At 39.9% G+C, this 27,631-nt stretch overlaps 1 protein-coding gene across 1 annotated transcript in view; it reads left to right on the top strand.

Moving 5' to 3' along the window:
* Nucleotides 1-20,386, top strand: part of glceb (glucuronic acid epimerase b) — a 58,462-nt gene extending 38,076 nt beyond the window's left edge. The window contains exons 3-6 of the mRNA XM_061033548.1: nt 1,161-1,690; nt 7,681-7,926; nt 15,022-15,314; nt 15,907-20,386. Of these exons, the coding sequence (XP_060889531.1) occupies nt 1,174-1,690; nt 7,681-7,926; nt 15,022-15,314; nt 15,907-16,638 (1,788 nt within the window). The 5' untranslated portion in view covers nt 1,161-1,173 and the 3' untranslated portion in view covers nt 16,639-20,386. The remainder of the gene's footprint in view (nt 1-1,160; nt 1,691-7,680; nt 7,927-15,021; nt 15,315-15,906) is intronic.
* Nucleotides 20,387-27,631: the final 7,245 nt, after the last annotated feature.

The following is a 27,631-nucleotide window of genomic DNA, read 5'->3' as shown; positions in this document are numbered from 1 at the left end:
TTGCATTATTTTATTTTAATTACTAACCATTCAGAATATAAATTAAATGACTTTAAGCTGGAAAATTAAACTTCTGCAAACATCATGCAAACACAAAGACTCTCCTCCAGGAATCAGCGTTTGAAGTCTTCTTGAGAACATCTGGTCTTAGTATTTACATTCACTGAACAAACAGGGGAGCGTTGCATCAGAGTTGCTGCAGGATGACAAGCAAGATCCTTATACATAGCAGCAATATATATATATATATATATTTTTTTTAATTTTTGTAAAGTTGAAATAAAAAATGAAAGTGACACTAAAATAGCCTCTAGAAGTCTAGATAAATAATTGTGCACTTCTAAACATTTATAAAATGTAGACACATTCTTGCTGAAGGGACGATCTGTGCACATTGACAGCCTGTCCTCCTCACTGTCACTTCACATGCTCAGGCAGAAATATCATAGTGTAAGACACCCTTATAACTTGATTCTTGTGTGATGCTGATACATTGAATAACTTTTTAAATCAAGATTGTGTTAGATGTTACAGAGCTGAAAAAAGGCAATGCAAAACTCGAAGCTGGCTCCAAAAGGAAAGGAACCCACAACACATGCCCGTTTTTATAACAGAAATAAACATGTTAAAAGTGGTTTGGGTTTGGACAGATTGATTTTTTTTATTGGTAAAGACTGGTGGAGATTTTTTTTATAACTCGTCAGTTTGGATTATATAACGGCTAACAATCATGCATACATGTGCATAATTAAAGGCAGGCTGAGTCTACTGGCAGGCGGACCCTTAGTAGCTGAGGCTAAAGGTCCGAGACAAGAAAAGTGCCTTACTGTACAAGCTCAAGTCTATTTACCCTTTACCATTACTTTGTGATCTCTGTTTTTTTTTATTAGTAAGGCTGTTCTATCAGATTTCACGTTGGGCCATTTATCCACACCAATTGAAATGCTGTGGTGTGAATTCCCTGACAAGCCAATTCAGATTTCATATATTTTATTTGTAAAGGTACCATGTACAATATGAAGCATACATGTTGCCATTTGATGCATTGTACCAGAGTTCACTTAGAGCTAGAGCAATGAATTGTTTTTGTCCTGAAGATTTCTCCATAAACTGTCAGTGATGCAAGCTTCAGTTGTATCCCTTGTGTTTGTGTCATGCAGGAAAGTTGTGACCATGCGCTGCCTGGCTGCCCGGGTCAACTACAAGACCCTCATCGTCATCTGCGCCCTCTTCACACTCATCACTGTGTTGTTATGGAACCGCTGCTCCAGTGACACCAGCCTACACTTCCTGCCGCGCGCTGCCTTGGTGGCTCCAAGTGCAAAGGTGGGGGATGCTAGCATCAGCAGCCAGCAGCACCCGCCACAACCTCCTGAGCCCCCGCCCGTTGTCGGGGTTGTCAGTGGGATCAAGTATGAAGAAATCGACTGCCTGATTAATGATGAGTCCACTATCAAAGGCCGGAGAGAAGGAGGAGACATCTACCTCCCCTTCAGCTGGATGGAGAAATACTTCGAGGTTTACGGCAAAGTGGTGCAGTACGATGGCTACGATCGCTTTGAGTTCCAGCACAGCTACTCAAAAGTTTATACACAGCGGGAGCCCTACCACCCTGATGGAGTCTTCATGTCGTTTGAAGGGTACAACGTGGAGGTCCGTGACCGTGTCAAGTGTATAAGTGGAGTGGAAGGTAAGACTTTTGAATTAATGTTCATCACAGGGATTTTCTTAAAATCTTACATTTCTCATAAGCTGTATGGGGAACACAAATTCAAATTCATTTTTAAAGGCATCTCTTGGGTCTGTTACTAGAGGTAATTGCGACAGCATAAGTGGTTTTGAATCTAGGCTTTCAAAAAGTGTTGTCAGGTGTGTGTAAGTTGCTCAGGTTAGATGTGTAACCAAGACCAACGGTCTCACGTCATGAGAAGAAAATGTGCTGACAAACTTCACTTCACCTCTTTCACTTGACAAATACGATCATTATGGCATTATAATGTATCATTTTAAATCATGTACAAAACATAATGAAAATGTTTTCACAATGATCACTTTTTCACATAAGAAATCAATACCTTTCTGTTTTTCACTATAGTTAGCAAAAATTTACAACACTTTTTCCAAAAATGTCTCAATAAAGTTTGAGATTTATTCAGCAATATCCAACATGCAAGGTGGATGATGATATTCTTTGATTTGCATATTGAACTTGTAATACATGAATGACAACTTCCTTTAAAACTATCAATGAAAAAAGCAGTAACTTATTAAACGTTGTTGTCCTTGAATTTGTGAATGTAGTCCTTTTAGAATAGATTAGCGCTCTCTGATAACTTATTAAAGGCAAATATACGACTTATATACATGCTCGTGATCAGCTAGTCAATAGCAATACTTGTACTGTTAACATGAATTATAGCCTTTATTTAATATACTCCACCTCCTGGATGTATCTGAATGACTTAATGATGTTTCATTCAGCTAAGGGATGCTCAGTTTGATCGGTTTTCTCGCTGATCAAGACGTGATGAATAGGATGGATCTTATTTCAAAAGCACCTACTCAATCTCTGCCACTCACTCCCAGACTTTGTTATTCTCTCTTTAACACTATTAAACATGATTTGTGTCGAGTCGATTCAAACTTGATCTTGTCTGGATTCTGACACTGTCAGCATTTCTTTGACTAACTTCCTGGATGTCCGTAAAGTTCCTTGCACACTTTGTGTCCATCCTCAAAGTTGTTCTCTTTGTACGATTCCTCTTAAAGTAATTACCATGAAGGATCAATAGCTCATTTTAAGAAGCTATTAGTTCAAACCACATTGTCATCAATAAACTTCAGCGCCCCGCTCACTTGAAGAAGTGGCCTTGTGTACTTGCCTCAGATTCCGAAAAAGATATTCATTGTCACTTCTCTTCCTTTGTTGTCAAAATGCAGAAGCCAACAGTGACACAAGAGAGACACAGTTAAAGCAGGAAGACGAAATGTCTCTAATAAGTCCAATTATACCATTGTTGCGTTTGTTAATGACGGAGAAAAGAGATTGTTATTTTATCGATATTTTACCACAGATCTGGGTTCTTTTCATCTCGAAGAGCACACTTTTGTTTTGGTTGGGAAATGTAATCAAAGATGATATATCCACCGGCAAAGTGTCAGTTGCTGAGCTTAGCTTGATGAGTAATGATAGCTGCTGTCTGAAAGAACAATTTGCTGACAGTTAATAGGTATTTCTGCAGAGATGGATAGTGCAGTTTCCCATATAGGCTTTTTTTTCTACTTCGAAGTGACACACATCTGTTGTTGTTGTTTTTTTTGGATCATCTCAGAAATTGAACAACACAAATGAAACTGCAAGGAGACTGTTATCAGTTTAAATACAGAGTAAAACAGACTAACCATACACAGATAGGCTCCAAAGCTTGGTTGACTCTTTTAGCAAATTTAATTATTCTATGAATTTGGTTCTCATTAGTTTTTTCAATCCTTTTTTGGATGATACATTTTGCTAACTTTACTATAAACTGTAAACTTTTGCCCCACTTCCTCACACATATGGGAGGAAATATGTATAAGGGAAAATAGGTCAGGTAGGAATCTAGCCAAGTCTGTTTGTACCTCTGGGCTGAGCAGCAGGGAGCCAAGTTATTCTCACTCTCTCATTTCCTTCACATCATTTTTTTCTTTAGCACAAGATGGAGGGAACAGATCCACATTCCCCTACCTTCACACTTGTGCAAATCCACCCAAAATTTACCAGGGTTCATTAATTAAGCCCAAGGCTCCTCGCTACTTAGCACTCCACATACGCATGCACACACCTCTCTTCAACTTAGCATATTTTTATAGGTGAAAATAGCAGTTCATTAATTAGCCTGTCACAGTCCTTGAAACCTCAGGGCTCGAACAAGGTCATAGGAGCATTTTCTCTCCCAACACTCCCTGGTACCCATGGAAAAATGATTTAATAGGACCCCCAGCTATATTCATTAAATGTCGTGATGGCTCTTTTACATCCCCCCTCTTCTTTAGTATTCATTTGGGATGGAACCGGTGACTGGAGTCTATATCAAGCGGTTGACAAGCCTACACTTGATGTCTCAAGTTTAAGCTCCCTTCTTTTAACTATGATGTTATTGTGATTTAGTTTGAGAGCATTTCCGATACATCAAACGGTCATTCATCAAGTATTCATGCTCTCAGTATTTTATTATTTGACAGAATCATACAAGCACACGTCTCCTGTACGGCTTGTTTTCTTATGTTAAGACATAGAGGTCTCTTTTTCTTTTTGTTTCACCGAGCCCCCACGAGACAAAGAACAAAAGTTGACAATAATGAAGCTCCAGCAGTCGGGAAGCTATCATTAGTGCAAGTAGTTAATTCTCTCTAACGACATCCTCTTAAATCACGACTGGTCTCTCTTCTTCTTTTTTTGTCTCTGCCTTTTTTTTCAAAAACATCTTTATCCTGAGTTCTGTAGCAGACCATCATCACTAAAACATTTTCGCGAAATATGTCCTAGAACCTTTACATCGCTTGAACAAACACTGAGGTGGAGGTTTTCACCAACAAGTTTGACATGAATAAGCAATTTGACTTGTTTTTAGGTGCATAACAAGAAACACAATTTTTTTTTTCAAATAGAAAGGAAGTATGCAAAAGCAAAAAAAATCAAATAAAATGGAATAAAATGTTGCAGTTTTTTTTAAAGCTGTAACAAAGACATTGACATTGTATTTCTGACCTGACATTTATCAGTCCCGTTCAGTCTACAATAATCCCAACCAACTCCCAAAAAAACATCTGGGCCTTTTGCTGCAACATGCTTAACTGTTTCCACCAGTTTCCTCTGGTTCTCCGCAGTGAGATCGTCTGAGTTTGTTTACACAGACAATTAATCCAAAGGAGGCTTAAAGCTGTTAAGAGCTTCTGAGCTGGGTCCTTATTCTCAGTGGGTGTAGAACAACGATCGAGCCTTTCACACAACACATTAGAGTCATTTGGTCCAACGTTAATATCAAACATATTGCTTGTTAGAGCTTTAATATCTGCTCCCCTTCTCCCAGATGTCACAATATTTTTTCCGACCTGCTCGAGGACAAAAACAAAGCCAGCGACATTGAACAACACTAAGATGGTGGGGCCCTCGTGCTGCTACATAAACTTCAGTAGGCTTAGAGCCGACTGAAATTGGTAGACTTCGTTCTTTATATTTCTGGAGAAGTCTGCTCGCTGGAGTCATGAAAATATGCTGCGGCTTAACAGTCAATTCCACATGGATTATTTAGTGTTATTCAGTGAGAAGCACAGCGCTACAGTGTTAGGATTTTTGACAGTCATTTGACTTAAGTTGTCAAGGGAGATGGCAGTAACAAGACAGGCATGAAGCAGAGCCTGGCAAGGGATCGGGGAAGTTTGACGTGTCAGTGTGTGCTCATAAATAAGTGTGTACGAGTGTGCATTAGTTTATTTATTTTTTGTGGTCTTTTCGAACACATTAATCAAATGTATCAATCAGGAGTTGTTTGTAACAACTTTTGTCTACTTAGAAAATGTGTCACGGAGCCAAGCTTTGTACATGTACCCTTTAAAAATAAACATGAGAACGGTCCATAGATTCCCGCCCCATTAGTAAAGGTGATTTAACTGAAGAAAATGTATTTCTGGAGTTACTGCTTATGCTTTCTTCCATGAGGCATGCAGCCTGCTTATAGTTGATAACCATTACAAGATTTTTTATTATGCATGTTGCACACATTAAAAAAGACACTTGTCCTGATAGACAGTTGCATCATTTATATAATAGAAATATGCATTATTATATCTCCCTGTCATAGACAAAGCTTGTATAGACTAGGAAGGTGTACATTTAAACATTTTTTTGTCCTCTTTTAATCAAATCTGAAGTACAAAATACTAATAGTTAAATACATCGTATCCTTGGCTCTTTAGTCATCATGCAATTCATGGTATGGTTTAGCATGAATACAAGAATCATGAACTCAACAGGTACAGACAGAAATGTCAAACAAAAAAGTCATCCTTCACTATGACTTTGAAAGGAAAAAAAATAATCCAAACAAACATACAAATAATCTTAAAATGAAATGTCCCGGAAATCTCTGTACATGAAGCCATTGCAAAATGTGTAAGATCTTCCATTTCTGCCTGTCAATATGACCACATCTTTCTTTTGACAATGAGTTTGATTTATCTGAAATAATACTGAAGTTATGTACATTTAATCCATTAATACAGAGTATGAATATAGTTCTTCTACAGATAGTTGTGAAATATAAACGGTGGAGTGTTGGTAGAGTGGACATCTGAAAGGCATCTTAACCATGGTCGCTGCATCGACCCGTTTGGGAGTCTTGTGCACAGATGGGTCGGATCAGGGGTGGTTGGAGGATTTCATTCTCGCTCTTCTTGCTGCCAAAGAACGTTGCTTCATATCCAAACAATGAGAACACCTAAGATAGATGGTGGGAGATGTTCCAAAGCTATCGAGAAGTCAGAAATAATAAGAAAGAAAAAAAAGATTTCTAAGAACTTTACTCAGCTTTTTCACTCAAAATATGATTGAGGAGTATTTTAGTAGTAAGAACTGAAAGATGTAATTCATAATTTGTGACCTACTTACTCTGCATTTTCCCGTGTGTGTGTGTCTTATGTCACAGTCAAAAACTGAAAAGATGTTTGTTGACATTAATTAGCATTTTCAATTTAATTATTGCTCAAGATGTCTGTTTTTTTCTTTTTTAGTAAAGCGCTTTGAGCTGCACCTTGAGCTACATGTTTGTAAGGGGCTATATAAAGGTGAAGATAATAATAACTGTTTTTAGCTGACACACATCATTACTAACTCAAGGCTCACACATTAGAAACTCACTTAGAGTTGAATAATTTTTAATTCAAGTAAAATCCAAAATCAAGATTTCTGTTGCATGTCATTCACTGTCTGAGTTATATATTGGGTAACAGAAAATAAGAAATACAGTATTGCCTTTTATCTGGAAAGCAGCGGATGTGATTAGTTTAACAGAGGGGGAAACATTATCACCCAGCCTGACTCAGAGTGTGTTATGTTATTCTCCGTTTTAGAAGGATGGGGTTTGGGTTGCTCATGTGCTCTCTCTGTCACAAGGTCTTTATGTGAACTATCTGTTAATCAGAGTGATTCTGCTGCCTGGGCTATTTCTGGCCTTGTGAGCAGGGAATATAGCCTCTTGTGAAATACTGTAGCTTAGCTTGAATTTCACCTCACCGTCCAATCAGTCAGAACTTGTTAAGCTGGGAATGGGAATGTTTCATAACATGAATGTTTGATTTCAATATTTAATTTTGTACCAGTTTTATTTCTATCGCTGGAGTTATGAACTTAAAGGGACACTACTACAAACGGATTCGGTATTTCAAGAAACAATAAAAGCTTCAGTTGCCACCTTAAGTTGAACATCTGCCTGAAATAGACTTAAAAAAAAAAAAAACTCAAAATAAACAAGATGATCATCTAAACCCCAAATTTAGATGCACTTTTATACAGTATGAAAGTTAAAACCCAAAAAGAAGAAGAACAATACAATGCCTGCTGTCTCTTGTGCATAAGAAGAGCATTTTCTATTTTTATTCAACATCACTGTCCTTCTCTCTTCCTCCCTCTTTTACACCCAGGCGTACCTCTGTCCACTCAGTGGGGCCCTCAGGGCTACTTCTACGCCATCCAGATCGCTCAGTACGGCTTGAGCCATTACAGCAAAAACCTGACGGAGCGCCCTCCCCATGTGGAAGTCTACGACACGGCCGAGGAGAGAGACAGTCGGGCCAGCTCTGCGCCCTGGAGTGTGCCGAAAGGCTGCAGTCTCAACCGCCTCCACGACAAGAGCCGAGCTACCTCTGTGCGTCAGTTCAGTGCTGCAGGTACGTAAGCCTTCCATGTGCCCAGATGGCCTCAGGGCAAGGAGCTTATCTCCTGTAAACTGTGGCTGTAGGAGGCCCGATATGCAACTTTGCCCTCAGGACAGGATGATAGTCTGTGGTGAGTCATCGCCACAGAGAGAGACAGAGAACACTGGCGGACAGAGCCGGTTGGCAGCAGACCCGAAACACAATAACAGATTCCTAAAAATTATGATTATTTAAGAACCAGCAGACACAATATCACACATTTCCTCCTCCTTTCTTCACTGACTCAGACATTGTCACATCCACGATGTATAAACACATTGTGTGAAAGACTGCAGACAGGAACACTTCTAGTCTACAATGTTTTCACTTTAGACTTTTCATCCAGAGCATGAATATCAGCGGTTAAAATGATAACTCATCTCCAAATGTTTTTAGCCATAGACGATTAACCTTCGTAATGTTTTCCGATCAGAGGACAAAATAAAGCTTTAGGCTGTTGTCTGGTTTGATCACTCTTTACAAGCAGCTCTACACACCATTTGGGCTTTAATGAAAGGTTCTTATCTATTACCTTTTCATTCTTCCCAGAGGGACTCTGCACGGTAACAGACTAGTTGATTGTGTTATTTTATCAAACATAAAGTCAATTCATGAAGATGTAGCTCTTTAAACCCGGTTATAACCGTTACTGCTTTGACTAAATCAAACAGCTGGACACAGCAGCTCTTACTTCATATTCATATAGCTGACACTGTCATCCAAAGTGACTTCTATTAAGTGCATTCATCCATGTGTATGTAGTTCAGACTGTGTGATGAGTTTGTTCTGTTGATCTCTATAAGCGGAGCGGAGTGAGGAGGACGTTGAGACTGTGCATAAAATGTCACTTCCTGGAGCTTTCGCGGAAAATACGACCCGGGGAAAATTTTATACAGGCAACACAGATAGGCAGTGAACATCTACTTTTTCATATCAGTTAACCGTTCGCTTATTAATGGGAGATATAAAACAATTTATTCATGTAAAAAGTTACATATAGAACCTTTAATAAAAAAAAAATATATATATATTATTATTATTATTTTTGGACTTTTTGTGCCTTTATTGTAGAGATAGGATAGTGGATAGAGTCGGAAATCAGGGAAAGAAGTCATTTAAGGATACCTTTCCGATCTAACAGGACAGCTGTCATTAAAAGTAACTCATGAACACCAAGATTCCTTCAAGTGTTTGTGTCGGCGTCCGTCTGCCCCCCCCCCCCCCCCAAAAAAAGCTGTAAACCTAGGGGAAACACTGTTGTCGCATATTATATACAGTAAATTGAATGTACTGTATGTTGAGAGTTTTCTCTTCAAAGATGATATTTAGTTTTAAATATAACTCTAAACCTAAGCCAAGTTTTATCTTCGGCTCAGGTTCTCCAGGATTCAGAATAGCTTGTGTAGCAACTCATCTGTGAAGCTAATGTTAGCTCATTCTACAGTCCAGAGCGTTCAGTAGTGTCATTTGATGGTCATCAGTCAGATATCATTAGCTTTGACATTATCAGAAGTGATCTGTCAGTAATTTTATCACTGTGACCAGCTGTTTTATATTAACTAAATGATGTTCCTGTTTGACTCAGCCCACGTTCAGTATTCTTCTCAAAGAGAGCAAAATACAACAGAGTAACAGCAGGATATACGAACATATTCAGCTCACACATTGAGTTTACATCCAAAATGTCACTTAAAAACTTTAGTTGTTGTTTTTTTGTATAATATGGTATAAAGGGGTCTGAACTTATTAGTTCAATCTTTCTTAAATGTTTAATTCTCCATCAGTACAAAAGAGGCCTCCCTTAAAATGGTGATTTTGTCTCCTCATAATAAAAGGACTGAAGGTTTGAAACTTAAAGGAATCTTATTTCTTTTTATCAAAGGTTGATATGATTCTGAGAAAATCTGCTCCAGCCTCCCTCAGACTTTGTGTAGCCCTTTATGGAGTGCAGCTCTCACTTATGCATCTGAAAGTGGATCTATAAAGATGGAAAAATAGAAAGAATAAAACTCTCTCCCTCTTCGCTCCTGTCGTTCTCTTCATTATGTACCAAACAGAAATGTCTTCAGGACAGCGGTATGTGGTGAGAGTGATTCCATTTGAAGGAGTGCAATTAAAGTTTCACCGTCGGTTTCAAGCGCAGTAATGACAACTGTCTCTGGGAAATTTACTCGGCTTTTGTCTATTAATGTCCATTCTACGAGATGGAGAATGACTAAAGAGAAACCATGCCTGCTGCCGGGTTAATATGCCCGTGCTCTGCATGCAGTCTGCGTGTCTAGAAATGTTTCTAAGAAGAAACACCGCTGAGTTAAAGAAATGAAGACTCTGTATGGCAATATGATCTGCCTCTTTTCACTGTAAGCTGTGCCATTTACAGATATGGTTGAAGCTCGTCAGATGAAATGCTGAATTAGATTTATGAACACAGGTTTTTGGAGACATCAGTAAATTTAAAATGATTTTTCAGTTTTTTATAAATTTTACACTCGAAGAAGAAAACTTTACACATTTTCCTTCCTTAAGTTAAAAGCACGCTTTAACTCTAACTTGACTAGTGTGAGCGCTCTGATCCGTACTCAAGCACAGCACACTTCCTTGGCATGCTGGTACAGTTCATGCATGAGCACAAGTACACAACATGGACAGCCTTGATTATCGAGAAATCCCGGAATGTCATGGCTGTATCTGATTAGATTGACTGAAAATATGTCCTCATGTTCTCTGCGTTCTTCCATGTGCGGACAAGCGGACTCGGTTTAGTCCGCTTGTCTTGTAAACTAAGCGAGCTTCATAATTACGTAAAGTCACGCACGTGTTGTAGAGACTATCCACTTGATGTTTGGTTTGTAGCCTCTCCTGAAGTAGTCCTGAAGCTTTCTCCATAAACTGTGGCCTTCTTTGACAACACATTGCGGAGTGAAAGCCAGGATTATAAGAATCCAATCAAAATGCAGATGGTTTCATTTGTCTACAGCCAATCAATTGTAATCTCAGAAATCATTGTTACATTCTCAGATTTCATATTAAAAAAAATACGCCAAGTTGGGGCGTTGATAGCGCAGAGGTTATCGGCTCACACCATGTAAGGAGGCTATAGTCCTCTAAGCGGGTGGCCCAGGTTCAAATCCGCCCTGTGGCTCATTTCCCCAATGTCTTCATTCCCCGCTCTCTCTCTCTCCCTGATTCCTGACGTTATCCACTGTCCTATCTCTAAATCAAATGAATAACAAGCCCAAAAAATATACCTAAAAAAAGAAGCAGGGTTTACATAGAAGTTGACTTTCTGTAACTGAACACATTGAGAAAAAAAAAAAAAACAACAACATTATATGAATCCTTTAATGTCGAAATAGTACGTTTGATATCATGTTTGGGATAGCTTCTTGAAAACTTCAGTCCGCAAACACAAGCCTGTGGCTAAAGTCGCTGGAAATATTGACATATTTTCCTGATTAAAAAAAAAAAAAGCAATTAGAGGCTTTCCTTATCTTGTTTCACCTTAGGGTGATGCATAGATTGTGTTCTGTAGTGTTGTTTTATACCGTGTGGTGGAACTCAAGTAAAGTAGTGACGAAACAGCTTATTTCTGAGTGGTCCAAATATCTAAACTATAAATAAAATCTGACTTTATTAGGGTAGAGATGTGAAATCTGGCCTAGTTTTATTGCTGCTAAATGGCCATGGCAGAGAGCTGGTTGGTGCTGGAGTTATTTTTGGATTTTGCAGAAGTCCAAATCTTTTACCCAGTGCTGACTGTGAGCTGTCTTTTCTTCTCCTTTGATCTCCTGCTGATATTTCCAGGACACTCTCCCTCTGCGTGTGTCCTCTGTGAGCTGCTGCCTCTACTGTAATTTTCACCTCCTTCTAATTCCTCCACTTTCAACCTCTCATCATCATCACCAATTTCATTTTATTCCTCCACCCTCCACTTTTCTCTCTCTCTCTCTCTCTCTCTCGCTCTCACTCTCTGTGCTCCTCGCACATCTCGCCTTACAGCTTCAAGTTGCCGTCATAGCTCTCTCTTTCCTCCACATCCTCATGTTTTCATCATCACTCCTCAGACCTCCCTCGGCAAACCTCTCCCTCCATTAATCTTCTTCTTCCCCCCCCCCCCCCAGTTTCAGTCAGTCTTCCACCTCTATTTACTCATTTCCACCCACTTATCACCCCTCAGCCTTTTTGTGCTTCCTAAACGTTGTAATCATATTACCTCTATCCATTTTACCGCCGTTTTCTGCTCGCTCATCCAAACTTTTCTTGTCTCTGCTGTCAGTTTCTCTTTCTGTCTTTGTCTCCCTCCACCTACTCCCCTTCTTTCTGTTTGGCTCTTTTTTCCCCCTCCTTACTGTATCTAGGGCAGCGGTGTTGAACAGCCTCTCAAATCCTCTGACAAGTGGATCAATCGTCTGTCCCGTGATAATAACCTACCATCTACCATCTGCACAATCCTGCACGAAAACTGTCCACCACTGAGTGCCTATTGTCTGACTCTCTCTGTGTTCCTTGATAGTTCACAAATGCAGTTTGTTCTCACCAAACCCTGCCAGAAACAGAAAGGTTTATCTGTGTGCGGAGATGCAGAGGAGCAACAGCCGTCAGCGGCTTCAGCTCTTTGAAAAAGTACTCTCCAACTTTGGAAGTTGAATCCAAAAGGAGTTGAAGTGGGCTTCTTTGCCAATGATAAACAGAAGAAGACTCTTCAAAGTTATGAATAATAAGATTTCGGTCCTGGTAGATTTGGTCACATCAGTGGTTTTTGTGGTGACACTTAAGTCCTGTTGAATATTTCAACACTTCTCTAGCAGCTCCTTTTTGTCAGAAACAGAGGACTAGCTGCTCCACCAAACAGACACACATTGTTTCAAGAAAGATGTCACTCAGGTATAAATGCAAACGTGATCTGATTTCAACTGTGACATGAAAGTTTCTTCACTTTCTGAGGAGTTGGAGCTTCACTACCTGCCGCCTTTTCCAACAGCTCTCTGTTTCTTCGCATTTCAGGGCACGGTCACACTGGCCATCCGTACCGTGCCCAAGCACGCTTCAACCCTAAAGTCCAGTTCGTTTGGCCAGTGTGCTGTAGTTAGTGATGTCCTGCAGGCCTCTCCAGATTGTGCAAATACAGCAATTAAAATGAAGTTACCCAATACTGGGAGCGTAGCACTACTTTTTTGTTGCCATGGTATTGAAACAGGTATTATTGGGTTTTTAACTTTAACTAGAATCATATGTAAGTTTAAAAATCAGTTGTTTTTTTTGACAACCCTTGTAAAGTAGAGTAGGAGCTGTACCGGGGGCTTCTGCTTTGAGGGCTATAGCCTTTGGCACTCCTGATCAACTGTTTATGACATTTTACAGACAAATATATTAATCCAGAATATGATTGCCTGACTAATCAAGAGACCCATCGTTTTTGTAGTCCTCAAAACATCAAAACTTCCAGTATTCAATCAATGCTTGTACGAGGCACTGTCTGTCCTGTATTGACACATTGTTGCAGTCCAGTAAGATGTGGATGACTAATTAAAAAAAAAAAAAACCTGAAAGTCTTGTTGCTTAGATCTTATGCACGACACGTTCTGTACATGTGTACAACTGTTCCTTCAGCACACTCACTCATGTGGGCCTGCTGATGTCTTCCCAGCTGCATGTCATCTCTGACTCCTGCCGTATTGCTAAACAGCCGTGGAGCCAAGCAGAGGAGGTGAATTCTCGTCTATATTCCCTTCCCATCCTTTATTGATGCCAGAGTAATCACAGGGCCAGAGTACAAATCCACTTACTCTCTGCATTGCCTTAAGTAATGGATTTATGAGTGCATTAAAGAGCCGTAGTCATCCAGAGGCCCCTGCCAGACTGGCTCTCTCCTTCATTTTCCCGCTGATCGACTGTCTTTGTGTCTTGTCTGCTTCTGCTTTCTCACAGCTAGTGTCATGCAAGATCTCTCTCTCTCTCTCTCTCTCTCTCTGATTCTTATTGTCTTCTCACTATTGGCTCATTTTCACTCCTTTGCGTCTCAGTCCGGCTTTGAGGGCAACCCATCATTCCATTACCCTTCATTTTGATGACTGCTACACTCTTTCCTGTCTCCATCCTTTGTGGCACCCTGATGAGAGAAAGGTTTTTTTTTTTTTGTTTTTTTTTTAGTTATTTTTTTGTTTGTACTGTGCAGTAAGAGTAACAAGGCCAAAGGAGAGAGCTCATTCCACTAGCTGTTGGTTCTTCGGGGGGTTGAAATGAATTCAGAGTAGCGTGCAAAGTGGCTGACTGGCAAAAAAAAAACCAATGTGATATGATGTATGAGGAGTGGTGGCAGTATGGGAACTGAATTTCATCTTGAGTTCATATCTTTGAGTTTTGGAGAGGAAGGCAATGTTGAGATGCAAATAGAAAAGTTGCTGCAGCGCATCAACTTCTTCTTTGGCTCTCTTGTTCCAACTTTCCTGCTTTGTTCTTTTTCTCCCGTCTGTCCGGTTCTCCTCCTAATTAAGCCCAGTGTGCAGTGACACATCTGTTCTGAACATCCCATGAGAAGCGTGTCCCTGTGTGCGTCTGAGACTCTCTCTCACACACACACACACACACACACACACACACACACACACACACACACACACACACAGAGATGAACATTATGAGTTTCTTAAAGAATGGGGTTTTGACCTCACATTTCTCTTAACTGATCCGACTCTTATTGATCATTAGAGGATGTGAATACAGAGTGAATCGTTAGAACAAAAAGATTAGATTTAAAGAAGCACAGCATCAAAGGAGTGTGTGTTAAAGGAGACACACACACACACACACACACACACACACACACACACACACACACACACACACACACACACACACACACACACACACACAAAAGGCTTCAGTCAGTCTGCTTAAAATAGTCCAATGTCATCCTGTAATCATTAGAAAATCAGTCAGAAGAGGTTACTTTCTTTCTCATTGAATGCAGTCAAAGAAATGCTTAGAAAATCTTTTCTATGGTAATTTTAAATTCTTGTTAAACATATTTCAAAACCTCCTCTTTTTATCCCCGCCCGACCACCACAGAGTCCTCAGAAGGCGTCTCCCTCCAGCTGGGTAACGCCAAAGACTTCATCCTCAGCTTGGACTTGAAGTTCGCCTCTAACGGCAGCGTGTCTGTGATCCTGGAGACCACAGAGAAGGGTCCACCCTTCACCATCCACTACGTGACCAACACGCAGCTCATCGCCTTCAAAGACCATGACATCACCTATGGGATCGGGCCGAGAACCGCCTGGAGCACCCTGACCCGAGACCTGATCACAGACCTCAGGAAGGGCGTCGGTCTGTCCAACACCAAGGCTGTGAAGGCCACAAAGGTTGGTTTATGTCAAATGTTTAGAGCTATAATAAAACATCTGTAGATTAGAGCTGAAACCATTTGAGGAATAATAAATAGACAGCCATGTTATTTACATGTTTTAGTTTAATTTACAAGCAAAACTGTAAAAAAAAGTCCATGTTTCAAGCTTTCTACTGTGAGATCTGCTGCTTTGTTGCATCTGAGCTTTAAGGAGCTTTGATTGTCAATTTTGTTATTTTTATTATTATTGTTGTTTGAGACTAAACCATTCGTCGATCAGTTGAAAAACAATCCACAGATGAATCAATATAATATATAATATCAAATAATTGCTTGCTACAGCTTATAACTGGACCAAACATAATGTTTCTAAATTGATTTCCACTTCAAGCTTCCTTCCAGGTGGATTAGATCAAAATGAATATCAAGATGACTAATGGTGCAGCATTTCTAACACATTTTTGAACTGTGTAAACGTTGATTAAATGTGGATAAACGTCTTTGTACAATTAGACTCTGGTTTTATATTTTCACAAGCACACACAATAAGCACTATAGACTAAATGCAGAACTCTCATTCAAACATTCCTTTGTCTGCCTTTGCCTAGATCATGCCCAGACGAGTGGTGCGTTTAGTCCTACATGGGCGTGGCTTTGTTGACAATGTCACCATCTCCACCACTGCACACATGGCCGCCTTCTTTGCAGCCAGCGACTGGCTACTACGCAACCAGGACGAGCGGGGCGGCTGGCCCATCATGGTCACACGTAAACTGGGTGAAGGCTTCCGACCTTTGGAGCCCGGCTGGTACTCGGCTATGGCTCAGGGTCAGGCCATGTCGACGCTGGTGAGAGCGTACCTCCTCACCAAGGACCAGGCTTACCTCAGCGCTGCCCTCAAGGCGGTGGGACCATACAAGGTGCCTTCAGCGCAGCACGGGGTCAAAGCTGTGTTCATGAACAAATATGACTGGTATGAAGAATACCCCACCACGCCCAGCTCCTTTGTCCTCAACGGCTTCATCTACTCTCTGCTGGGACTCTTTGACTTGACTGACACGGCTGGGGAGAAGCTGGGCAGGGAGGCGGGTCAGCTGTTCAGCCGCGGCATAGAGTCTCTGAGGGCCATGCTGCCGCTCTTTGACACGGGGTCAGGGAGCATCTATGACCTGCGTCACTTCATGTTGGGCACTGCGCCCAACCTGGCACGCTGGGACTATCACACCACACACATTAACCAGCTGCAGCTCATTGCATCTATAGACAACTCTCCCATTTTTAAGGATGTGGTCAAACGCTGGAAAAACTACTTAAAAGGGATCCGTGCCAAGCACAACTAGACCAACTGTAAGCATTGTGTGGAAAAACAGCAGAGATGATATTCTTGTGTGAGAACTTGGTGAATAAATGAATGTGAGGCGGTGCTCACATTGTGTGTCTGTGTGGTGGAGGATCATTAACTAAAGGATGAGTTTATTCAGCTGCAGCTCAACACTAAATGTTTCACATGTGCTCAGTTGCAGGTTTTTTCTTTCCTGCAACATCGACTGTAGCTCTCCTCTCCCGGTTTATTTCCTTGAGCTAGTGTTTGTAATTATGCACAGACCTAGTTTCAGAGTGTGTGTGTTTGTGTTCAGGAAGAGCACATTGTGTGTGTGTGTGTGTGTGTGTGTGTGTGTGTGCGCGTGTGTGCGTGCGCGCTGTTTAGAGTAACAATATATGATGCTAGAGGAAGATGAACCTTCTTGGGTTGTTTAATCTGACTCACATTTCCTACATTCATCATCCACCACAATTCTCTTCTCCATTGTATTTTTTAACTGGTTTGAGAGTTTATTGAAACAAATACACAGAATATATAAGAAAAATAGTTTTGAGAATGATTCCAAAAAAATCTAAATATGATGAACATTTAGTTTTTTATTTGTCCCCTAGAACCTTATTTTTACCCTTTAACATTGGAATCTTCAAAGTTTAAAATATAAAAATGATGTAAGTTTGTAAGAAAGATGTGAGATAAATTAATTTGGCTGTCTTTTTACTTCATGCTTCCTAACTGGCAGCTTTCTGTTGTTTTTTTTTAAAACCATTTCTCCCTAAAACACAGTAGTTTTAACTATTGACAAATTATTTTAGAGGAAGTTTATGTTGTTGTTTTTTAAGCAAGCTCATCTTTAACTTGTTTGCTTTTCCTCTCATCTTGATATTCAGTCATGGATTAAGTGTTTGTCGAGCTGCTTGAAATCAGCTCTGAGGAACAAAACAAGCCACCAAGTTTGACGTCAGATGGTTCAACTGGCTCAGGCTTCCTGCAGGTCTCCTCTCTACATGCCCACAATTCAACTTTCTAAAGCTGAGTTGTTGTTTTTTCTAGTCGACAAAGGTTCCAACTGAAAGACAGATGGGTCCGAGTGTAACACTGAAGGTAACACTGCCACTACGTTATTGACTGACTATACCACTGATCCACAGCCGCCCATTACTACAGAAGCCCTCCGTCTGCTTAGGGTTTCAATAGTAATGACTAAACTTGATGCTTTTCCTTTAGACTTTCCTTAACTGACCAACTTAAGCTTCATATAAACCTTGACCTTGCTGTCAAAATGTCCTTTGGTTTGTACAACAGCATCATTATTTGTAGCTTCATTTGATAGATTTTCACGTTCCCTTTCCACCTTCTAAGATTGTTGTTTACTTGAAAACTCACCTATGACTCTTTACTCGCAGATCATAATTGCAGGACTCAAGTGTGAAGTTGTGTGCTCCGGCAGAGCTGCGTCTCACTAACATGCCAATTTCTAACATTTAAATAGACAATGTGAGAAGAGCTGAAGGTCGAGGTGAAGTCTGCACCAACACGAAGAGGCTGTCAGTCCCTGCAGGCTCTCATTGCTCCTCTGGGCTGCTGTGGGTGCATGAACTCAGCGTTTTTAATCTTGAGTGCTGCCCTGTTGACCGCTGTGCGAGGAGAAACGGCCTCGTCGAGACACTAACAATTCACCCGGCTAATAGGCCTGAGAGGCTGCACACAGTACCGTCGCCTGTCTGTGGATGAGTCAGCATCCAGTGGCATCACACCCGCAAAGAAAACAAAGTGGAGCCCTCAGCATTAATGAGGCTCTCATCGATCTAGCTTAAAGATTATTAATGGGAAGCAGGACACTCGGGCTGGTTTGGTCCTCGGAAGGTGTTGATGGTGGATTTTTCTTTGGCCATTTTCATAAAACGGAAAACTTTTCCCCCTTATGGTCTGCTTTTAAGTTGTTGAACTTCCAGTGTATTTAAAGACTGATTCTAAGAAGTCTCTGATTTATTTTTAAAAAAAAAAGCTTTGCTACCATGACAGCTGATTTGCTTTCGTTCAAACAGTTCTAAATCCTCTGGGTGTTTCTCTCTGACCGTACAGCTTCATCTTCAGCTCAGCTGCGACATTCAAAACTTAGTGAGGATTTATAACAGAGTTTTAGAGCTAACCTTAAGAAGAAATAATCACAGATGATTAGTAGTAAAAGAAGTTGTAATAATTCAAGAAAAAGTCACAGCGTTATTAGAAAAAAAGACGCGTTTTGCAAAGAAAATACTCACTGTTGGTCCAGTAAATATGACTTAATCGTTTGTTTATCAGTGCCACACGTCACAGCATTCAAAGCTTGTTTCTAGCATGGCCTTTTAATACATGAAACTCCAAAACAAATTCACAAGAGACTTTACATACAAGAAATCAGCTTATTAAACTCGTACATTAAATAGCACAAAACATGTAACTCAACATAACTACAGAAAATACAAACTATAGTACAATATAGTGTCCTAAAACAAGAAGCACCAGATTATTCATAAATGTATGAATCCTGCTAAAAAAAAAAAAAAACACTTTCATTCGGAGTTTGAAAGGATTCAAGTCAGGATCAGTTCAAGTATTTTTCAGATCAAATCATTTCTTAGACGTAAGAATATAACATGACCTTCCCAGTCTTACCATCACATCCACTTCTTCTCACTGCTACAACGTGACTCTTCCTTCATCCTAGAGGTTTATACTGGTATTACATTGATGCTTCGTTTTCAAATTAAAAAAACAAAGAAGAGAAGTTTTCCAAGAGGATAGTGATGAGTGTACTTTTTTCTTTTTGATAATACAGGTTGTTTTTTTTACGCTTGCTGGTCTTTGCTGTGTTAATTTCCTGGTAGCATTTTTTTGAGTCATGAGTCATTTTTACAGGACATTTAGAAAAATGTTGTTTTAAAGAGAACATTCAGGAATAGACGTGTTGAGTGTGATTCTCCATTTTGTTTATACCAAAGTCATCGATTCAAGTTTGAATTTGTATATTTTTGTGCAAACCGACTTCCATTCAGCATTTAATGACATTCAATGTCATGGAGGCGTCGCAGAGAGACACTGCCTTTTGAGAAAAGACGTTTTTCAGATGTAGGTTTAGTAGATAATAGTACAAAAGAAAGATTAAAAGCTTGTTTCAGTGAAAGGGGATGCGTGCAAAAAGAGATAAGCATTTAGTCGGCTACTGTTTTAAACGAGCCTTTAGCTGCAGATTATCCTTCAGCTTTTTGTTTTCTCTTTCAGGAGTTTGTGTTTCGTTCATCGTTCGCTGGAATAATTTGCAGAGGAGTGAGATGTTTTGCTAGATAGACACAAAAGCACAACTTTCCATTTTCCAGTCACATGATTTCAGTTGTATATTTGTTGGGTTTCATTTGTCTTTGTGTTCAAAATAATGTGCAACGCCTTCATTCAGGAAGCTGCTAGCTATTATTGTTCACTGTGGCACAGGAATGACAACTTCAGTTTCCTACGTTTAACAAGTTGTGTTTATTTCCAACTTTCTGTTGAAGACTTCAACATGTGGCCGCAGAGGTCAAATGTGATTTATGCAATAAAATGTTTACTGGGGTTGTGACACCACAGGAGACCCAGAGAAGTTGTACAGACTTTGCAATCCAAGCACAATGTGCAAATGCTACCATTTTTTAGTCTAAGGACGAGAGGTGTTTATATACAGAGTAAATCTTTGTGCTTTAAAAATGTGCTTTTTAAAGGTGTAAAAAAAATAAAAGCATTTTTCTTAATCCGCTGGTCTGATCTTTTCCTCTAACTTTTTGCAGGTTACATATAAAACAGCAGTCTTGTGAAATCTGTGACTGGTTGATTATCCTTTAGATCAACTGCAAGCTGCTGCATTTCCATCAATTAGACTAATGTGTAACTGTTTTGATGACCCATTCTGGTGCTAGACTTTCCCTAGAAAGCATATGAACAGGCATGAGTTCCTTAAAAAGTTTTTCTTTGTCTTCAAAAAAAATAACATTCTTTGTGTTTCAGTTGCACAAAAGTGAGCAATGTAAAGGTGCCACTTTGGTTACTATGGTTATTCAGAGTTTCCCTTTACACAAAACGGTTAACTCTTCATCCAGAGTTATTTAAAACCTTGTTTCATAGTTCTTTTTGATACATAGATTATGTGCATAATGTATATAATTCTCTTCTGTAACAATACTGATAATATTCGTACACATGCATGTCGGATCAGAGCTTCAGCCTCGATAACACTCGCCTCCTCGGGCCTTGCTGCGATTGACATTTGGAGCTGACTTCAAAAAAGTTTGTTAACAAGTTCTTGTTGGGCCTCAGCCAGCTCATTCTTCTTCTCTCCTTTTTAAGCTTCCCATCTTTTGTGTAGGCCTTTGCATGACAATACACGGTCCAATATTACTGACTAACACTTACGTTCAATGGGCCCACCCATGGCGTTAACGTTACAAAAGATAAGCTCATAACATTTAAAAAGTGGGGTTTTACATTTTGAAACAGGCTACATTTTACTGAAATAAAAAATAAATAATACATGTATTGTTGTTGCTATAAGAAGTTCAATTGAGTATTTAAGTTTAAAATTATATTTGCTTCACTTGACGATGGACCACGTGTTTTTGATGACCTCCATGGGGGCCCACATGTGTCTTGGCCCGCGAAGCTTTCCCCTCGTTCCCCCCTCATGGCCTTGCTTACCGTACGTAAATGCACAAGTTAATCCTTTTTGTCATCATCAAAACAAGAACCTCTTTTCAGGGCGTGGCAAAGCCTAGTGGTTATATTTGTGCACAGTATGGATAGAGGCGTTCCTCAGGTTGGACGTAGACCCTCTGCAGTCTGTACTCGGCCGAGTGTCATTCCCCACCCTCTCATCCCTGTACCCACTCAATCCACACTCCTTTCCTCTTTAATAAAGGCATACAAGTCCAAAAATAATCTTTAAGAAAAAACATCTTTTCAGGCCAGTAAATGAAGTCAGTCTGCTGGAATCCTTTGTGATTCGATTGATCATCTGAATAATTATTTAAACCCATCCGCTTAATATTCACAACACTGAACCTACAGCTGTAGAGGCTAACTGTGTTCTGCCATCGCTCCTCCATTGTCTTAAGTAAAAGATCTTCAGAATTGATGGGATACTCTACATTTTAATGAAGGATTTCATTTGAATCAGTTCCTTTTTCTGTTGCATTTCTGATGATTTTGAAGACGGTGTTATTTAAATATTGGTCTATTTCTGTTCAGTTTTAAATCCTTAGAAAAGGCAGTTTCCTTCATGCGCTCGTTTCCTTTGTTCAGCCGCTCTGACTCTCTGTGCAGAAACGGTCTGTTCATACTGTGCGTCGTCTCTGCGAAGCTGCTGAGACGAAAAACAATCCTGATAAATAATTTATCCTAATTAGGCTATTCTGATCCAGTGAGGAGCGCAGACACCTGAGAAGGACTGTGTCTGCTGCCACCCGCCTGCATTTTTCATTACCTTCTGGCTTTTCTACGATCCAGCCTTAATTTCTCCCACACAGCCGCACACTTCACCCCACGCATTTCATTCCTCCTCTTTCCTCCACACTAATGATATTAACGTCCCTCCTGATAGCTAGTCTGTCTCCCGGTCCTGTAATTAGAGGAGGAATTACATAAACCCCCATGAACAGAGTCCCTTCATGGCCTCTGCTGCCATTCACATGAGCTGACTGTGATAACATTACAGTGGATCCTTAGTTACTCGACGGACGGAGACCACAGGCTTCATGGTATCCAGAAATTGACTCACTTGATGAAATTAACACTTCGTTGAACCCTGCGTTATTGGATTTGTTTGTGTGTTGTTGGGGGTCTCAGAGGAGGTGGATGTCGAAGCATCCGGTGAAAACAGAAACCAAACATCCGCTGCACTTCATGAGAGCACTTTGAAAATGAATGTCCAAGAAGGTGTCTCATCCAGGTGTCCAAGAGGTTCACCTGGATGAGCAACTTTCTTCCCGAGTTTTAATCTAAAAGCAAAAAAAAGTTGGATATGTGGAGGAATACACTTGTATGCCTTCTGGCAGTAAGTTTAAGATGAGAAAATCAATACCTCTCCCATATCTCCATTAAATATACTTTCAAGGCTCCAGCAGCTTAGCTTAGCAGAAAACTTAAAGCAGAAGAAGCCTGACTAGCACCAAAGTGAAATAATAAACAATAAGCACTTCTTAAGCTCTCTAATGAAGTTAAAGAGTCTGCATCGGGGTCCTTCCTCACCATGTTTGGGTTTCTTTTAGCTGTAATAAACTGCCTTCTGTATATAATCCCCTTTATTTCACACCTATGCTTTCGAAAGACAACACTCATTTGAGACAAATATTGATTTAAAAAGCATTTTATTTCTATGAAATTGTTTCATTTCTTTATTATTTTACCTCTTAACTGTTCACTTTGTGTTTTATGCTGTCAGTTAGGATTACATTTAAACGAGTCAGTGTAGAGATTGGGAGGTAGGGGTGGTTGTAAGGGTCAAACAAAGGATTTTTAACTAGGAGAAAACTTGGTCTCTTGCAAACTAAATGAATCTAGCCAAAGATGTTATTTTTGCCTCAACCTCACCACTGACCTTTGAATGAGAATTTTTCAATCTTTATTGGCCAAGTATGTGTGCACATACGAGGAATTTGACTTTGGTGCATTAACCTTTATGGAGTTTGTTTTGCAATGTTTCTGACATAATGTTAATGATGTTAAATTACCCAACCAACTTTTACTAAATCATAAAAATGAACAGCATAAGATTAAGGATAAACTGAGGGGGATATGACAACTGCCTTTAAATGTTTTAAAGAGCATTTAAAGGAAGAATGTGCGACTTTTTGATCCAATAGATGTCACCCTTGAGCACCAGCATGAAACCAAACAAAGCCTCTGCTCTCCCTCAGCGACACACCACCAACCCCCCCTCTCCTTGCATTTACATAAGGGGCATTGTAAAATGGAACGCACCATAATTAAACACCATTAAGCGCAAGCTGTAGACAAAATGATCCTTGCTGCAATTGTCTGGGGCCTTCATTGTTGTGTAAGCAGGCTAATGTTAGCCCGTAGTTTCACAGTGAATGTAAATTGACACAGAATGACCTGAGCCGTCATTGTAGACAGTCATGACTCAGAGATATCTTTACAGAGGATATAGGCCGACTTAATATCTGCTACATGTAAGTGTAAAATGTTGCACATTCTTCATTCAAGCATCTATCAGTAATTTAAACATGATAGACCAGATCATTCTGCACAGTAGGTTTAGAAAATGGGTTTGTGATCAAATAATAATGAGATTATTTAATGTCCCACAAGGGGAAATCCATGGTATTTTTATGTGAACCCAAACAGTGGTCTTCTGGGGGAACCTAGTCTAGACTCCTCGTCCACACACGGCCAACAATGAAGCTCTGCTGGTTGCTTGATGCCGGCTAAAATGTTGATTGTACACTTTGTATTTTTTAGAACGTTAAACAACGAAATGTAACACATGACTTTCTGAGCTGTATTAGAACTGGTAATTTAATTTCACAACATTTTCCCAGAGCTTTGTGCTGTTTCCACCTTCACGGTCTTTCTGATTAGCTGAGCTATCTTTCTGCTGGCTGTACCTTCATATTTAAGTGACAGATTTCATATTTTTTATTGATCGTCTTATCCAGCACTGACAGAATGAGAACAAGCACTTTTTTTTTCTAATCTGTTGCAGCTCTCCTTTCGAAACTCTTCCACATTATTAACGTTTACCTCAGCAGTCTGTCTTTAAGGCTTCGCTAAATCATCAGAGAATCGGTTCCTCCTCCCGGTGCTCTGCCAAATGGTTTTCAAACTTCACCTCTTATCTTGTTTCATTTGTGCTGCTGAGCTGACAGTGCTGTGAAATTCCGCCCAGTCTCTCTCTCTCTCCCTCTCTCTCTCTCTCTCCTCTAAATGAACACCAGAGACAGAGAAACAACCATTACACTACAATCAAATAAATCCCCTCTCTCCCTTTCCAAACCCGGTAATTGCTTTCTTTTGCTCATCCATGAGCAGCTGGAACATTTGCGTAAAGTGTTATAGAGGATGAAGGTCTTCAACAGAGCAATCAGCAGCCGAGTCAGAGATGACGATGGTGTTGGAGGAGGAGGAGGAGGAGGAGGAGGAGGAGGAGACGGAGCAGCAGTGGGGGGTCTAGTCAACAGAGACACAACACGGACACAAGGAGAGAAAATGAGAAGGATTTCTATATTGAATGAAAGAGAAAGAACTATGTAAGTTTGAAGCTCAGCAGAAGTAGAAAGAAGAGTGCCTGGAGCGTAACAACTATTAATAATGTATCAGAGGGGAGTCTGCCACACAAACTACACCTCATCAACCAAAACACCGGGGAGGCCCCAACACTGTGAGCATCTGCAGCAGAGCAGCCTGTGTCAGTGAAGAGCACCACCCGTCTGTCCCGACGACACAAATACTACAACACAGACGACACATCATTAGCATTATTATTCAGCTATTATTAAAAACTACAAATGTAAAGAAGGATGTTATTTTTTAATGAAGTGATTCAAACATGAAAATATGATGAGTTTTTTTCGTGTCACACTCTTCAATGGTATGCAGCTTATTTGTACATTTGCAGAACGACTGTTCTCCATCTCAAAGTTCAGTTTTATCTTTCTATTTCATTCCTCCTTGTTCCTCTCCAACGCTACACGTCAGAGGAAGTTAATGTGCAATTCACTCATGAACCCTTTGACAGCTAAAGATTTAATGAACTTGTTTCCCTCCATTTTGATTGCCCTGCTTGTCTTCACCTGTGTTAGTCTCCCCTGTGTCTGATTACCCGTGTGTCTATTCCCTCTTGTGGTCAGTTCGTCATATGTCATCCCCTAGACTGCTCCTTGTGTTTTCCCAGTTGGACTTTTCTTTGTGTTTGATTGAAACCTGGATACCAGTGTTCTGTCACAGTCCTTCAAAAACATTGATTGATTAAATTTTTTTTTTTGATTGATTACATTTATTTCAGACATATCAAATAAAATCAAACATATCAAAAATACAAAACAAAATGAAAAGCACGAAAATACAATAAACAAAAAACAATGTTCAAATAATTTCAAAAAAAAGAAAGAGAAGAAGAAAATTACATATATTCAATTGATATGCCTGAAAAGGAGTAGGAAGAAGTATAAAACTTTGAGGAGGAACGAAGTGCAGACATTCAACAATTTATTTAACAAAGAAGGCAAACAAAGACTTAATGCTCTAAATGTCCAGACCACTGAGACTCAACTAACACAATCAGACAGAGGGGAGACTAACGGCACGGGTGAAGACAATGAGGGCAATCATCTCACATTTTATTTAATGCACTGTAATAATTCTACACCTGTACTGACTTTCACTCATAGTGGAGGTTTTTATTTATTGACGCTACTAGTGGAGGCTAAATGAGTGTATCACTTGAGCCAGTAGGGAACAATAAATTGTGACATGTTGTGACCTGTCATATTGTTTCATATCGCATCATAAAGAGCACAATACTTCTCTCTGCAATGCCCTGGACTTCACATGAAGTCCTCCTTAGTGTCGGTTTCAGCCATTACTTATGTAGATTAAATCCATGCAGCATTTATTAACCAAAGCAAATGGTAAAACTGTGCTCTGTAAGCCTTTAGAGCATCTTACAATCATATAAAGTAAACACAAACAAAGTTTCTTTCAATATTAAAACATTAATGTTTACATCAGCAACGATGACCTCCATGAATGCTTAATGTAAGAAGAAGCTGCTCAGTAGTTCTGCTGATATTACACAAACATTCAGGCATTCAGGGCCACAGGAGGCTCGACTGGGCTGGCATGGGAAAGTGTGTGTGTGTGTGTGTGTGTGTGTGTGTGTGTGTGTGTGTGTGTGTGTGTGTGTGTGTGTGTGTGTGTGTGGCCTGAAGCGAACTTGTTACTTTTTCTCATTAACAGTCAATAAAAGAAGCATACAGCGCTCCAGACCTTTCTGTCCCTGCAGTGATGCACTTTAATTCCATCTGATGTCTCCACAGAATGTAGCTTTGTAGTCTGAGGTCACAGCTTGATAAATGAATTAATAAGAAAGCAAAACAAAAGCAAAACATTAAACCTAAAGCTGGAGGACACCGAGTTTCACATGAAGAGAAACCTTGAGTTCAGGCCAAAGAAATAGGTGTGTGTTTAGTGAGTGAGTGTTTTTTTCTCCTCATGCAGCTTCATAATTAGCTGCAGTACCTGCTCATGGAAAAACACCTGAGCAGCTTCTGTTACAGAGCACTGACGCCTTGTGGTCAAATAGGGGTAGTACAAGTATTGTTATTTTTTTCCTCAAGATTTATTTTTGGTCTTTTTGTGCATTTAGTGGAGAGATAGGACAGTAGATAGAGTCAGATATCAGGGAGAGAGGAACCACAGGTTGGACTTGCACTCGCTTGAAGGACCACAGCCTCCATACACAGAGCGCGCTCACTAACCACTGGGCAACCAGCGACTCAGGGGTAGTACCAGTATCAACAGAAATACTTTAACGCAGCCCGGTTACTCACTTCATTTGACTTTGGAACTGCTTTGCTTATTTTCACATATACTTTACTTAATTTAAGAGGGAAACATCAACCTTTCTAATCAACTTCAATCGTTTCACAGCCTTTATTACTTTACAAAATTAGAAAATCAATATCTCCTCTAGTTTAACACAACGTGCATTCTGTGCAGCCTTTTAGCAAAACAAACGTAAAGCAAAAACTACAGAAGAGTATCTTCACCAATAAGTATACTTCAACAAAGTGCCCCTGTGCACTGGTCATTTGACATACAGTCTGTTTGTTTTTTTTAATCCATCTGCATTGTTCAAAGTGTTGTTTGTGTTTTTGTTTCTGTGCCTGACGAGCTGCTGACAACGTGTAAAATGTTAATTGAAGTGATAACTTTGCTCTTGCTCTTTGCTCTTGAACTTTTGCACCATTTTTTGTGTGTGTTTT

This window comes from Labrus mixtus, chromosome 1, assembly GCF_963584025.1.
Source record: "Labrus mixtus chromosome 1, fLabMix1.1, whole genome shotgun sequence".
Taxonomy (NCBI): Eukaryota; Metazoa; Chordata; class Actinopteri; order Labriformes; family Labridae; genus Labrus; species Labrus mixtus.
This window is presented reverse-complemented; position numbering and strand designations above follow the sequence as displayed.